Below are 16680 nucleotides of genomic sequence, written 5' to 3' on the forward strand. Positions count from 1 at the left end.
GGAGCGGGAAGCAGTGGTGGTAGCGTTGTCGCCTGGCGGTGGTGCTCGCCGACGACGGCGGGTCGGGAAAGGCTACGAGAGGTAGAGTGCTCGGGTGTCATCGGGGGTTGCTCAGGTGAATGTCGGGGGACACATAGAGAGGGGAGCAAAGGTCGCCGACAACTTTGGTCATCGATGGCCGCAGAGGAAGGGGAGGAGATGGAGACGGGAGGCAGAGAGGAGAGAGAGAAGAAGGGGCGAGGGTTTTGCCCCTCGTCTCACAGCTTACGCCTTTAAAAAGGCGCAGGCTTTCGATCCTTCGAGAAGCCGGGTCAGCTCGGGTCCGGGTCAGACTCGGATCCGACACAGCGGACCAACCCCCGACACATGTTTGACACGTGCCCTACACGTGTCTGACACAATTTTTTTTTTAACGGGATTTACAGGACGAGGAGGAGAGAGTGTGAGAAAGGAGAGAGAGAGAGAGAGAGAGAGAGAGAGAGAGAGAGAGAGAGAGAGAGAGAGAGAGAGTCGGTGATGGATCACATCACAGGGTGGGGATCAAGAGGAGAAGAGAGAGATGGAGAAAGTGGAAGAGGAAAGGGGAGAGAGAGAGGGGCTTGAGAAAGGGGTGTGTCGGGGCAGGAAGAATCTAAAATGCTCATAAAATCGAGACTTATAGGGCCTATCGAGCTTGGTAGGCCGATTAGGCTCAGCTCGTTTGCTCGATCTGAGCTTCAGAGCTAGTACAAGCTCGACTCATTTACGACCTGAGCCGAGCATAACCGAGCCGAGCTCGAGCTGGCTCGGTTCTTTGTGCATCCCTATATATATAGTGATTTGTAAGTGAAATCATGCGTGCATTCATTGTGCAATGGCATAAAAAACTTCTCTCACCTATGGGTGTGTTAAGCATAGTTTGTTTGCCAGGACTCATAGCTTTGATCATGTTTTTCCAAAATAAAATCATGATTTCTTGTCATGATTTTTTTTGCATATTGTAGTCCATTGATTTTTAATGCCCTTGAAATCTTTCTTACACATCACAATGATATGATCCAAATCCTTTTCTTTATTACACAAACCATGTACATCACATCCATAGGGCTTTTTTGACCATCTGATCATTTGATTGGACGGTTCAAGGTGGGTGCACATGGGGACACTTACCAATTTCTCGTGTGTGTGTGTGTGGTCTCTCTCCATCTCCCCCCCCCTCTCTCTCTATATATATATATTTATACAATGTAACATGGACACTTTTAAAGGGGAAACACACCCGTATTGATGTAGGTGATATCTGAAGACGGCTTCCTTTGTGTTAGGTGAAGTCAACCGCACTGACATCCATTTTTGTCCGAAAGTAGTTTGGGTTAATCCTAACAAAGTTCAGTTTTATCTATATTATATAGATAAATACATAAATGCACACACACACACACACACACACACACACACACACACACACACACACATATATATATATATATTTGTGTGTGTGCAAGAAAGATTTCAAGAGCATACAAAATCAACTTACTGGTGGATGTATTCAGACCAGGTAAACCAACTCGGCTGATTTGAGGGGTGGGGGAGAGTATGTGTGTCTCTCTCTCTCTCTCTCTCTCTCTCTCTCTCTCTCTCTATATATATATATATATATATATATATATATATATATATATATAGAATGGGGATTGTGCTGCCCCCTTTTTCATTAGGTCACTGTTAGGACCCCTCCAAAAATCGTAGTTTTAGGTGTTTTATGCTAGATCTGAACCATTTTTTATTGTTTATAATTGTTTATTTAATAGAAAACATGTTTTTGATTAAGCATCTTTATGCTCAGCTGTGTATTTTAAAGAGGTAAAAAAAATCAATGGTTGATATTGTACTAAAATTTGATGATAAAATATTCACATTTTTACATCAAATCAATTCGAAACAAGCTTGATTCTTAATAAATAAACACTGATAAACACATCTAATGGTTCAGATCTAGCATAAGACACCTAAAACTATGGTTTTTGGTGGGCCCCAACAGTGACCTTACAAACCTAATGAAAAAGGGGGCAGCATATATATATATAATATGTAATTTGGACCGTCTCAGACTCCTTTAGAAAACATACTTATATATATATAATATGTAATTTGGACCGTCTCAGACTCCTTTAGAATGCATACTTGCATGTGTTTTTTGTTTAATCTAAACCCATAAATGTGATCTCTACACTTTATTTAGTAGAAAAACATGTATTAGTTTAAACCTTTTTTTATGTTTAAATGTGTTTCTAGCTCAATGAAAGAATGAACGGTATATATTGCACCAAAAACTTGATTAACTAAAAATCAAGAATTTTAGTTAAATTGATTCGCGATCCAAAGCATGTTTTTTAATAAGTAAGCAAGCAATGCTAAACACATCTACAGGTTTGGTAAGCAAAAGACTTGTGCAACTGGGTCGGTCTGGGAGATAAATGGTCTAGAAGATACACATTATTTTATCTCTTATATATATATATATATAGTGATTAGTAGCTGCTTAACCAAAATGCAAGCACGTTGAGCGTCCATCGCGCACGTGATGCTCAGCATGCAAAAAAGCTTTTTGCGGCACTTTTGAAGCACCGCTAAAAACAAACATTTTAATGCCAGGCGCACCCCTGTTGAGGTATTTAGCAATGCTTTGAAGTGTCACTAAAGGTCCCAGCAGAACTGGGACCTTTAGTGGCGCTCCAAAATGCCGCTAAATTGTATTTTTATGCAGAAAATGCGCTGAGTGTCCATCACGCATGAGTGCGTTTTCATTTAGCACATATGGGATTAACCAGCTACCACTTTTCCTATATATATATATATATATATATATATATATATATATATATATATATATATATATATATATATATATATATATATATATATATATATATATATATATATATATATATATATATATATATATATATGGGGAAGTGGGCGGCCAGTAATCTGGGTTGCCTTGGATGAACCATGGTTTTTAAGCTAGGCACATGGGCATTTCCCTAATAAATTGTTTTTCTATCTTGTCTGGATGTATTCAGACCAGGTCAACCAACCGGGCTGACCCCACTTGGGGGAGAAGGGTTGATTTGGGTTTCCTCTGATGAACCACTGGCTCAACCCACTGGGCTTATAAACTATTGCACGAGCATTTCCTTATGTAGTTGTTTCTCTCTTGTGGTCTTTTCTTACGAAACATCTTTTTTTGTGTTTTCGAGTCATATTGCCAGCATCATACATTATAGGAGATTTGATAGCACATAACAGATAGTTTGCTGGGCTTGTTTCTGGTGAGCAGAAAAATTTGATGTCAAAATGTAAATGTTGAGGATGTCAATGGAGATGATCTTAATTAACGTCTATATATCTGGAGAATCTTTCTTATCATGCTGATTTCATGCTTCCTGCATCTGAAATTATGCAAACTGGGATTTATAGAAATTTCTTTCAGGTTGAGAAGGCATTTCGTGAGGGTACTGCTCGGCAAAATGCACATAGCATATTCATCTGCCTTGCATCAAAGTTGCTGGAAGATCGTGTTCATGTAGCTTGCAAAGAGATTATTACATTACAAAAGCAGGTAAGAATCTGCTAAATTGCTTACTTTTGTAGGAAATTATTCCGACTGCTAGGTATCTCATGCATTGTTTATTTCCCATTCACAGATCAGGTTACTTGAAGAAGAAGAAAAAGAAAAGCATGATGAAGAACAACGTAAAGAGAAGAGGAGAACAAAGGAAAGAGAGAAAAAGTTGCGAAGAAAGGAAAAACTGAGGGGAAAAGAAAAGGCATGTAATGACATTGATCTGACAGAAAAGGTTCCCTCTTCGACAATGTCTTCAAACAATTGCTCCTTAGGTGCTGAAGATGAGCCACTTCCTATGTTTTGTTCAATTGATTCAATAGAGGAAAAAGGAGATACTACACCAGCCACCTCTCATTCTCCTGAGGTCATAGATGGAAACAATCCAATGGAAAATATCAACATGGATGATGTATATGTGAATGATGAAGTGCTCAATGTGAGAGATAATAATAGTGTTTATATGGCTGAACAATTTAAATCTTCACAGAGGAAGATAAAGTCTAGGGGCCAGGCCCTTGTGGATCTTGCATCAAAATGGTATGATAGGCACGACCCTGAGATAGGGAATAGTACTGATTACATTGAAGAATCAGATGCAAAATTGCACGGCTACAGAGGAACTTCTTCCAGGTATGCTAATGGAATTCAAAGACAATCAAGATGCCAACTTTCAAAGCCCATCATCAGAAGTGCTCCAAAATTCATTGATAACTTACAACATTCTAGTTTCAAGGTAGATGATCGATATAAGGGGAATTCCTGCAGTCGTAACCTTCAGAATGGATATAGGGTGAAAAGCAGCCAAATTTCTTTCATGAGATCAAATCGGGGAACCAATACTGCAAATCAGAATGACAGACTTGTGGATATAGCTGAGCCATTTTGTAGGGTTGGAAAATTTAGCAGTAGTAGCGTCTCACATGATTGTGGAGTTTCAAGAGGCAAGGGGGTATCAGGGCATACTTATGCTGGTCGTGGAGTTCCCCATACCAAAAAGGTATGGGAGCGTATAGAATTCAGGAGAAAATTTACCAGAAGCAACTCAAACTCTAATATTACTTCGAAGTGTGCAGATTCTCAGAATGATGATAGAAACGAGGAGCAGACTCTTTGTGTTAGAAATGCGAATGATCATCAGTCAAATGATTCAGCAAAGTCCTCATATGATGAGCATTCCTCTGAAGTCTCAACAATTTCAGCTGAATCTGATTCTGTTAATAATTCCGATTGCCACGAGAGCATGAATAGCTTCAGAAATTTGAGCTTAGAGATGTACAATTGTGGGCAGGATGATTTTGGATACGATTCATCTCGTCAGCACCTGGAAAACTCTGTTCATGGAGAATCTTCTTGTTCGACACATTGTGCACGTTCCATGGATGATGCTTCTGATCCTTTGATGATCACCTCTGGCTCGGATAATGGTTTGTCATATCTCAGTGAAGGAAACCTCAGCGCTGCCAACTCATGCATCCAGAATGCAGAATTCTCCTCTGCATCTGATTCTGAATACACTAGCCCATCACAAGCAAGAGAAAACTCCAGTTTATACGAAAATGACACTTTCCATTTCTGCCCTGATGTGACTGATGGTAATAGCAAAACAAATGGTGACTCACTTCAAAGCATGGCAGCTGCACCTTTGGTCTTGGATGACTGTGATAGGTTCTCAGCTAAACAGCCAACAAAAACTTGTTACCAGGAAGGCAATGGAATGCCAATGTGCTCTGCAGAAAGTATCATTGACATGGAATCTCAGCAACATACAGTGCCTACTCATTGCAACCCTTTCCCTGTATTTCCTGCACATGGTATGGGCTACTATCAGACTTCAGTTTCTTGGCCAGCTGCTGCTACCAATGGACTAACACCATTTTCTCAGCCTCATCATTTCTTAATGTCTGGACATTTGGGGCTCAATTTATCAACTGATGGATCACCTGGCTTTTGCATGAAGTATGGAGCTTTACAACCTTTGACCCCAATGTTCAATGTTGGCAACTTTCCTTTTTATCCATTTAAAGCCAATGTCATGATCTCAAAGGAACATGGTAGGCCATCAAAGCCAGTGATGCATGAAGCAAATGATACAAGGTTGTCCTACAAATCCAATGCACTTCAAAAGGTAGATGAGCATTTTGAAAGGCCCTTTTCCAAGAGCCAGATCCATAATTCAGTGGAAGCTCTGCCGCATGCACAAGATGGTAATCTTGGGAATGTCTCATGCCACGATGGCCAAGACTTTTCACTATTCCACTTTGATGGCCAAGATGCAGGGTCTGCTAGATTTCCCCTGAGTGCACTCTCTTTAAAAGACAAAGTTATTGGTGATTTTCATTCACGTTCACAGATTGCTGCTCCTGTGCAAGTTGATGTTGCACAAAGAAAGAAAGAAGGAATTATAGAAGAATATAGCCTGTTTGCAGCAAACAACAGGATTCATTTTGCATTTTTTTGATCACTTTGCATAGATTTGAATAATGCCTTTTCACCAGCCAGAAGTTGCAGCATTGTGGAGACCTATTCCATGAAGTAATTTCAGCTGCATGTTGCCAACCTGTAATTAGGTACAGAATGTTGTCAAAGATATTCAGTTTTCCTGCTTTCTCAGCTGATTTCTATTCAATTTAGTCTTTTTTTACTGTAAAAACTGCGAGATTGTTGATTTTTTTTATATGAGCTTTCCATTATCAATGAAATATTTATTGATATTTAATCAGGATAAACTGATCAGTTGATTGCTATTCAATTTATAAACAGATTAGTTGATTGCTATTCAATTTAGTGTTTTTTTTTCCTCTTTTTAATGTGAAAAATTGTGAGATTGTTGATGTTTTTTGTATGAGCTTTCTATTGTCAGTGAAATATTTATTGATATTTTGTTAGGATAAGCTGATGACATGGAAAATTTGCACATTAATCAAACGTTATGCCTATCGTGACCATTCTTATAGACCAAGCTGATTTTAGTGTTGAATCAATGGACCAAGCACAGTTATCTCAGGCGTTCCAAGTGTTTATGGATGAAATGTAGATGGACCAGATGTTACTCAACGAACGTTGATCTATTGCTTGGCATGATTTTTAAGAGTTTTGGATGGAAAGAAAGGAAAAATTATGCTAGTTTTTTTTCTTTCAAAAATGCTAAACTATTTGCATTTGATGGAAATCACGTTCGTTCCATTTCAATTCCTATGAATTGTCTTAAATATTAATGGATCAATTGATACAATGAAATTGAGTAAACATTTATCTTTAGTTCAAACAGAAAGAGAATGCAGCTTGTATCACCATGTTGTGATACACCTCCCTCGGATAGCCCAGTGGCAGGATGGCGTGGAGTGCATGATCCCCCAACTGTACTAGAGGCGTCGGCGTCAGCGGCTCTTACCGGGGCAGCTCTACCCTATCCATGAATCCATTGGTTTGTCAACATGTCTATCATCTGCTTCCTTATCTGCAATCATGCATGGATAGATGTGTAACACTCATTGTATTTGTCCCCAATGGGCTCTTTGTAAAATTTTGAAAAAAAACACGTGCATAAAAAATTAAAAAGAGCTTAAAAGCATGAAGCTACATCCCTTTTGTGCTAGCCTTGCCTGAAACTCAACATTTTCCCTCTCCTGTACAAATAAAATGGTCACCAAGAGTCAAGAGCAGTAAAAAATAGAATAAAGTTGCAAGTTCATATCGGGTCAGCAATACGGGTAGATAATGCCTCATAAGATGATGCAACCTGCACAACCCTCAAGTCACTAGTATTGAAAGTCTGTAAGAAAGGGGTATACTAGTTATTTTATTATATTTACCTTTATGCTGTACTAAAAAGGATCGACCCTCTTAGAGAGGTGTACTCTCATTTCACTATATCTACAGAGAAACTTTGTTCTCTCCCGTCTTTGTTATCTCTTCTCTAACTATAACCTCTTTTCTCTTATTTATCATATTATTAACATGGTATCAAAGCCATGCCTTCATTTTTAAAGAGAAAATTGAAGGCATTTGTGAGGGGAGGAGGGCTCCATTTTGATGTTGCATAAAGACTGTGTTAATGTCATCCTTGGAGGTGTCGATTAGTACAATCATGTCAGTTTTGTGATTTTTGAGTTAGGGATTTACTAGCTCATGATTTTAGAAGATTTTATTGAAGAAGTATTGGATTTTTGGTGATTTTTCTAAGGATTTCTAGATTGTAGAGGAGTTCCTGACCAGATTTGAGAAATTTCTTGAATCTAACAAGGTTTTTAGTTTTTTAGTCCAAAAATTGCTTGGATTCAGATCATTTTTCTTGTAGGAGGCTGAGAAATCTGCTTGGGTGAGCAGGTTTGGTGTTTTGGAGGAGTTTTGTGGAGTTTTTGGGGTGATACTAGCAGGCGGTAACCCATTTTTTGGGTTTTATTGTGCAAGACTGCCTTGGTATTGCTGAGTTTGGGCAATGTTTGGCTTGGTTTAGTGACTTTAGTCCAAATAGCATATGTATTATGCTTTGAAAGCATGGTTGATGTTTTAGAGGATCTTTGTGGTGTTGCTATCAGGCGGTAACCCATTTTTTGGGTTTTAATTATGCTAATTTTTTTGTTTGGCTCTACAGGAAAGTGAAATTGAAGATGATACTGGACGTAGGTGATGATGTTGATAATTGTTGTTGTCCTGGATCTGTTAGTGAAGGAATGAGATCAAGATTGACCTCTTTACTTTCCTGCTCTTCCACTTGATCTAAAAACAAAATTTCAAATACACATTCATGTCTCCTTGAGTAAGTCTGATCAAACCTATCTCTTTTAGCTAGAACTTTCTCTCCTTGATCCTCCATCATCTCTCTCCCACCTTTCCTTTCTTCAAAGGAAACTAGGAAGGACAAGTCACTCTCATTCTCAATATTCTCTCGATACTGGCTAAAGTATATCACATTCTCATGAAAAACCACATGTCTTCTTTCTAATTTTCTGGTCAGGTATATAAAAGTTCTAGACCTTCTGTACTTCCATCTCATTTTGTGTTTTATGAGTTTTCTGCACCTCATCATCATGCTTTTCTATCCCTAGTTCATTCCTATAGTGAACCTGAGTCCTATCTAAAAGCCGTAGGAAAGGAGTGACAAAGAGCCATGGTTAATGAAATGAATGCATTAGTTCAAATACAATCATGTGAACTAGTAAAACCTTCTCTCAAGAAAAATATTATTAGCAACAAATGAGTGTACAAGGTAAATACAAAGACAGATGGGTCAGTGGAGAGGTATAAAGTCAGAATGGTGGCTAAGGGGTAGAATCAATGGTTTGGAATTGACTTTGCAAAAACCTTTGCTTTTGTGGCTCAAATGACCACGATTCATACTCTTCTAGCAGTAGCAGCCATATAACAGTGGAACCTTTGGTAGTTAGATGTCAAGAATGCATTCATGAATGAGGACTTACAAGAAGTGTATATGAAGCTTCCATAAGAATACTTAGATCCATAAGGCATAGTGTGTAGACTTCGCATAGCTCTATACAATCTCAAACAAGCACCTCTAGCTTGGTTCAAGAAGTTTTATTTAGTAGTGAGGTCACTTGGTTTTGAGCAGCCTTGTTTATATCTTCCTCTATTATTGAAAAATGTATATTGCTTCTTTATGTAGATGATATGGTTTTCACTGGAGATGACATAAAGAATATTGAAATGACCAAAAAGAAACTGACCAATATGTTCGAGATGAAAGATTTATGGTGTTTGAAGTACTTTCTTGGACTTGAGATAGCTTACTCTTCAAGGAGACTGCACTTGTCCCAACATAAGTATATTACAGATTTCGTTGTGAAAACAAGATTGATAGATAACTCAAAACAAGTAAATTCTCCCGTAGAGGCAAATTTGAAGATGAGAGCTACTGATGGTGTTTAGTAGAGGATTCTATTGTATACATACTACTAGTTGGGAGCCTTATATATTTGACTATATCTAAACCAGATATAACACACACAATTCATGTAGTAAGTCAATTTATGAGTGCTTCCCGATCAGTTCACTTGCCAGCAATATTCAAGATCATCAGGTATGTTAGCGATTCTATGCATTATGGTATGTTTTCTCATCTTCGTTGGACAAAGTGTTGAGAGCTTTTTGTGATGCTGATTTTGGAGGCTCTACTAGAGATCACCTTTCTACTACATGATTTTGTATTTTTCTTGGAAGCTCCTTGTTCTCATAGAAGAGCAAAAAAGAATAAAGGGTGGACTTGCAGAATATAGAACAATGACTCAAGTTGTGGCTAAGATTATTTGGATTCGATGGTTATTAGGAAAATTGAGAATTTTATGTGAAAAAAAAACTAAGTTATATTGTGACAATATAAGCGCTATTCATATTGCAAATAACTCAGAGTTTTATTAGCACACTAAACACATTGAAATAGATCACCATTATACAAGAAGAGCTTATGAAGATGAAATTATGACTTTAGAGCATGTTAGCTCAAAGAATCAAATTGCCGATGTGTTTACAAAAAGTCTTTCTCCTTTGCATTTGAGTTCTTTCCTTTCCAAACTTAGAATGATTCTTTTACGTCATTTCAAGTTTGAAGGGGAGTATTAAAAGTCTTTATAATATAGAGTAGCATAATTTTATGTAAAGTAGTCTTGTTTGAGTTAGTATGTACATACCCTATAAAGAAGGGGAGCATACTAGTCATTTTATTTTGTTTACCTTTATGCTGGATTAAAGGGGATCAACACTCTTAGAGAGGTGTACTCTTATTTCACGATATCTATAGAGAAACTACGTTCTCTCCCTTTTTGTTATCTCTCCTCTAACCCTAACCTCTTTTCTCTTATTTCTCATATTATTAATAACTACCTCCTCCTCTTGAGAAAAGACAAGATCAATACCCAATCATTTTCAAAACTGGCTCAACCTCATACGATGAGACCCAAACGATCTCAGCAACCCAGCTGGTTTTCAAACCTAGCCTGACTTCGTTCAGCGAGACCCAAACGGTCTTGACAGCCTAGTTCCTATTTTTAAATTGGCTCAACTGCGTTTGGATCTCGACAACCCAGTTGCCATTTTCAAGCTGGCTCAACCTCGTTCAACAAGACCCAAAATGGTCTCGACAACCTAGTTTTCGTTCTCAAAACTGTCTCGACCTTGTTCAACGAGACCCAAATAGCCTCAACAGCCCAGTTTCTATTTTCAAACTAGACTGACCTTGTTCTGCGAGACCTTAACAGTCTCAATAACCCAGTTTCTATTTTCAAACTGGTCCGACCTTGTTCGACAAGACCCAAACGGTCTCGGTAACCCATTTTCCATTTTCAAAATGCCCAACCTTGTTCAGCGAGACCCAAACGCTCTCAGTAACCCAATTCCCATTTTAAATTGGCCCGACCTCATTTGGCGAGACCTAAATAATCTTGGCAACCCAATTTTCATTTTCAAAATTGGATCGACCTTATTCGTCAAGACCTAAACGACCTCACAATCCAGTTCCTATTTTTAAAACTAGCTTGGGTTTGCCATCTTTTTTTGCGGTTCGGTTTCAGGATGACAAAAGTTTTTCTATCCCCCTTTCTAATTTCCCTGCTTTTTGCTCTGACGGCAAAAACATTTTTCCATCTAGTTGTTGGATGACAAAAAGTTTTGTTGCCCCTTTTTGCTCGGATGACAAAACATTTTGTCGTCCATTGGCAGATGGTAAAATCATTTTGTTATCCATTGCTGGATGACGAAATTGTTTTGTCGTTCGTTACCCCTAATTTAAGGATAAACCTCAGGCATTATCCCTATCATATCATAACCTCACTATGCACATTTCTTGTTCAACTCTCCCCATGGAATGAGCTCTATCCCTTCCTTGGGGATAAACACATATCTATTTGGGTTAGATTTGAATAAGAAAACTTCTTGACCCGTATCTCATTTTTGACCTCTATAAATAGAGGCTGACTAGAACTTGACCCATCAAAGAATTCTATGTCCTAGTGTTGGCACTAGAAAGAACGAATAACCTGACCTTGCCTTCGCTCTGACCCTCTCTTGTCTCGATCCAGGAACCCCAATGCAGAGGTGCTACAATAACCACTGCCTCAACTATCATACCTATACAGAGGTACTGCTGGACCCAGAAGAAGTCGCTCTCGAATCGTTACACATGCCCCAGGAGGGGGCTTTGGGCAAAAAAAGTTTGTCAGTTGATCAAAAAGACTAGTGGACCTAGTATCTGAAAAAGGTAATTTTTAGATCAACTCAGTTGTTTATTCTTTATTTTGGTTTCATATTTATTTTATTTTATTATTTATTGCATAAGTGCTTATACATATTCTTGATTTGAATTGCATATATCATTTTATTTGGAGTTATGAATCTAGATTTTTTCAATAGTGAACTTCAAGCTATGAAGATCAAGCTTGCTTCTGCTTCACCTTCTCATGGAGAAGGACGATTAAGGCTTGAAACGAGCGACTCACATCTTTTAATTTAGAAAAAGGTTTTACGAAGTTAAGGTGAGTACATTTCTTTTGTCGCATTTTTTTGTTAACAACTGCGAGTAATGGTAAAAAGTTAGTTCATGTTAGACAATAGAAAAACATAACTCGCTTTCGAGACTCACTGAAAAATATGAGATAAGGTAAATGCTCTTTGGTAGTTTCATTCCCGCTATCATGTCCTATTTGTGATTCTCAATAATTCTTTTTATGAATATTTCTAGATGCTACATAATCAACATATATAATACATTCATGTTAGATTTAAATAAGTCTATATTCAAAAGTAACAAACAAACAAACTTGCAAACCTAAAACTTATATCACTGCTCAACAAAGTATCCATAAAAAAAATCATGCTCGTTCTCCTCTTTTGCTTGCTACCATCTGACTTGTTCTTATCAGCCCATTTTCATGACAAATTGCAATCGAATATAAGTATGTACATGTAGTACTACTAACTGTATACACACTTAACTTATTTTATTATACATCTTACCATAACTTGATCTATGCATGGGGGTGAAACTTTGGTTTCCTTTCTGCTGCTATGTTTTCTTCTTGGTGGCATGTCACAAAAGACCTAAGATATACATAGAAGATTTAAGACATTTGAGTAATTCATTAAAAAACTCTTGATAAATACATAAAAACAATTCATTCAACAATTCTTTACAAATACACACAAAAACATAGAGAAAAGCACACAAACATTTTACAACAAGAGGTACTCAAACACACTATTATGCGTGCTTTCACTTGTTATGGCCAACCTCATCACATACACTATATATTAGGGAATGGAACTTTGACCTACCGATGGATTGAAGAAACAAGCACAAAAAAAAAAAAAAAAACCACACACGAAAACAAGAATTTTACGTGGTTTGGCAAGAATTGCCCACGTCCATGACTGCATTTAGTCTTCTTCTTTATTGATTGATGTACACAATACAGAGGAAGATGCCTTCTTAAATAGGAGTCTACAAATTTTATATAGAGTCTACTAGTGTTTCTGGATACAACAAAGAGTTTAGGATAAAATGATATAATTACCCTCCAAAAAATCTGCATCGAGGACTATCGCCCCTGAACCCTCATCTTATAGGCAAGGGGCCGATCCCCTTGCACCCCCCCCTAACTTACTGCAAAGTTGAAATTGCAAAAAATATGAATTTATATCGAGGTAGGAAACACGATCTACACTCTAACAATTTCTCACTTGGAGACTAATTTTTTTACAGGAACCACACCTTGTGACTTCTCTCCTTATGTAATTCAAAATCTCAATGCAACACCTTCAACTACTATCCATGAAGGACAACTGAAGTTTTGCATAACCTCAATTTCTTTGCAGTAACTATCTTGGTCAATGTGTCTGTTGAATTTTTTGATCTACGAATCTTCTCAAGTGTTAGTGCCCCATCAACCAACAAATCATGAATGAAGTGATACTTTATCTGAGTGTGCTTCGTTCTAGCATGAAATGTTGAATTCTTTGCTAGATGAATCACACTATCGTAGAAAAGGACATTATTGCTTTGCTTTATGCCAAACTCTTCCAAAAAATTCTTCAACTAGACTATCTCCTTGTTGGCTCTAGTAACAATAATATATTCAACTTCAGTGGTGGAAATAGCCCTAATCTTCTACAATTGAGAGACCCAGCTTATAACAATTCTAACATGAAATGTTGAATTCTTTGCTAGATGAATCACACTATCGTAGAAAAGGACATTATTGCTTTGCTTTATGCCAAACTCTTCCAAAAAATTCTTCAACTAGACTATCTCCTTGTTGGCTCTAGTAACAATAATATATTCAACTTCAGTGGTGGAAATAGCCCTAATCTTCTACAATTGAGAGACCCAGCTTATAACAATGCCACCCAAAATGTAGACATAATCTGTGGTGCTTTTACAATTATCAACATCACCACCTAAATCCACATCAACAAAGCCTTGCAAAATCATGTCACCTTTGTTAAAATAAAGTGCCATGTCTATGGTACCTCTCAAGTAACGAAGGATCCCAATGTTGCTTCCCCTGAATATGCCATGTACCTGCTCACAACTCCCATTGCTTGTGCTATGTCTGGTCTAGTACAAACCATAGCATACATTAGGCTGCCAACTATTGAAGAATACGAAACTTTGGACATATATTCATAGTACTCATATGACTTGTGTGACTGCTCTTTCGATAATTTGAAATGACTTGCCAAAGAAGTACTTACAGGTTTTACATCCTGCATATGAAACCTGCTTAACACCTTTTCAATATAATAATGTTTGAGACAACTTCAAAAAGCTAGCTTCTCGATCTCGAGAAATTCTCATCCCAAATATTTTCTTTATAACTCCTAGATCATTCATTACAAATTCCTTTGATAATTGTTGCTTTAACTTCTTCACCTCTTGAATGTTAGATCCTACAATAAGCATTTTATCTATATACAAGAGAAAAATAATATAGCAATCATCAAACCTATTAAGGTAACAATGATAGTCCATCTGACATCTCATAAATCCATGGTTACACATGAATCCATCAAATTTCTTATATCACTGTACGAGGGCTTGCTTCAAACTATACATGTTTTTATTCAACTTGCACACAAGCTCTTCCTTACCCTGCATTGCAAACCCTTCTGGCTGCATCATGTAGATGTCTTCTTCCAAATCATCATGAAGAAAATCAATTTTCACATCTAATTGCTCTAAGTGCAAGTTTTTAGCTGCATAAATACTCAATACAAGCCTGATTATAGTTAATTTAACAATATGAGAGAAAATTCCAATGTAGTCAATACTTTCTTTTTGTTAAAAATCTTTCACAACCAGCCCAACTTTGTATCTCTACTCACTTGTTATGAAGTGCCCTTTTCCCCCTTAGTAGTTGGGTCAAAACTCATATATTCTGGCTCACCACTATCAACCAGCAAGTAATGCAAAGAAGGAGAATATCACTAAGTAGGTTTAGATGCCCTAGATGATCTACTCAGTTTCATCACATGTGTGCTAGGTTCTGGTTATGGCATAATATTTTCAGGATTCTCCTAGACTCTATTTGCCACATCATGCTCAGAGATCTCCTCCAATTCAACTTGCTCACCCTTTTCTGCATTATCAGATCATGCAACAAATCTATCTTTATACAAGATATTTTCGTTAAATATAACATCTCTCCTTATAATCATTTTGTGATGATTATCCCAAAATCGATATCCAATTTATCATTCCTATATTCAATAAAAAAATACTTCATGAACTTTGGATCTAGGTTATCTCTATCATCGAATCTACATGCATACATGAAACACAACAAAAAACTTTCAAGTGTGACAGATTTACCTCTTTTTCTGTCCACGCCTCCTCTGGTAGTTGAAAGTCTAAAGGAATATAAGGCCCTTAGTTGATCAAGTAAGTTGTGCTCACTGCGTCAGTCCAAAATATTTTAGATAGTCCAATATGTATCCCCATGCTTCTAACTTGTTCATTCAAGGTTCTATTCATGCATTTAACAACTCCATTATGCTGTGATGTTCTTGGAACTCTCTTTTCCATATGAATCACATTTATCACAAAGAACTCCTTGAATTCGTTGCTATTATACCCGTCATTATCAGACTTCAAACACTTTATCTTTATTCTGACTCATTTTCAACTTGACTTTTCTACTTCTCACTCATTTATTTGAGTATACAATATTATATTTCAGAGTCAAAGGATGAATCAATAATTGTCACAGTGTTTCTCGTATCTGTAGTCATGTAAAAGGTGCCCATCTTATTGCCTCTTGCTACAACTATAACACCTTTGATGATTTTTGAAGATCCACTCTCAAAGGTCGTAACATATTCTTAATCATCAAGTTGTGCCACAAAGATTAAATTTCTCTTTAATCCTGAAATATGCTTGACGTTATGCAATTTCCATAGATTACCATTAGTAGTTTTAATTCAAATATCACAATTTCTTACAATATCTAAAGGTTTATCATCAGCAAGATAAATCTTTTCAAAATTTCTAACATAATTATCCTGCAATTCTAAGATCCACTAAAATCCAAGATCCAAGATTTAATGGACTATCAATACTCAAGATTAGGGCATCGAGAGCTGCCTTAATTGTTGTTGTATTGGCAGATTCTTTATTCTTCATTCTTCTTCTGATTTTGTTTCTTAGGCACTACAATTTCTCTTTAAGTATCCTTTCTTTCTGTAGTTCCAACAACTGAGACCCTCCTGCTTATTTCAAGATCTAGACAGACTCCTTTTCGTAGACTTAGACATGCCATGATCTTGACATCACTGATTTGTTCTTTCTTTGCCTTCAATGTTCAAGGTAGATCTCAAGGTTTTACCTGATTCTCTGATCTCGAACTTCATCTAACTTTAACTTGTTTGAATCAGAAGAACTGCTCACAACAGTCATAGTTGCACCCCAACTATTTGGCAGAGTGGACAAAAAATCAATGCTCGAACCTCATCTTCAAAGTTGATATCAACCAAACTCAATTGGCTCGTAATGACGTTGAATTTGTTGATATGGTTCACGACAAAGCCACCTCCAACCATCTTTAGATAAACAAATGACACACTAGAAA

General features: G+C 37.2%; 1 protein-coding gene across 1 annotated transcript in view; it reads left to right on the plus strand.

Annotated features, from left to right (window-relative positions):
* The window catches only part of LOC149812108 (uncharacterized), a 28340-nt gene extending 22275 nt beyond the window's left edge, over positions 1-6065 (plus strand). The window contains exons 7-8 of the mRNA XM_089992981.1: positions 3473-3601; positions 3687-6065. Coding sequence (XP_089849107.1) covers positions 3473-3601; positions 3687-6065 — 2508 coding nt within the window. The remainder of the gene's footprint in view (positions 1-3472; positions 3602-3686) is intronic.
* Positions 6066-16680: the final 10615 nt, after the last annotated feature.

Source organism: Nuphar pumila, chromosome 17 (assembly GCF_984573655.1).
Source record: "Nuphar pumila chromosome 17, dmNupPumi1.hap1.1, whole genome shotgun sequence".
Classification (NCBI taxonomy): Eukaryota; Viridiplantae; Streptophyta; class Magnoliopsida; order Nymphaeales; family Nymphaeaceae; genus Nuphar; species Nuphar pumila.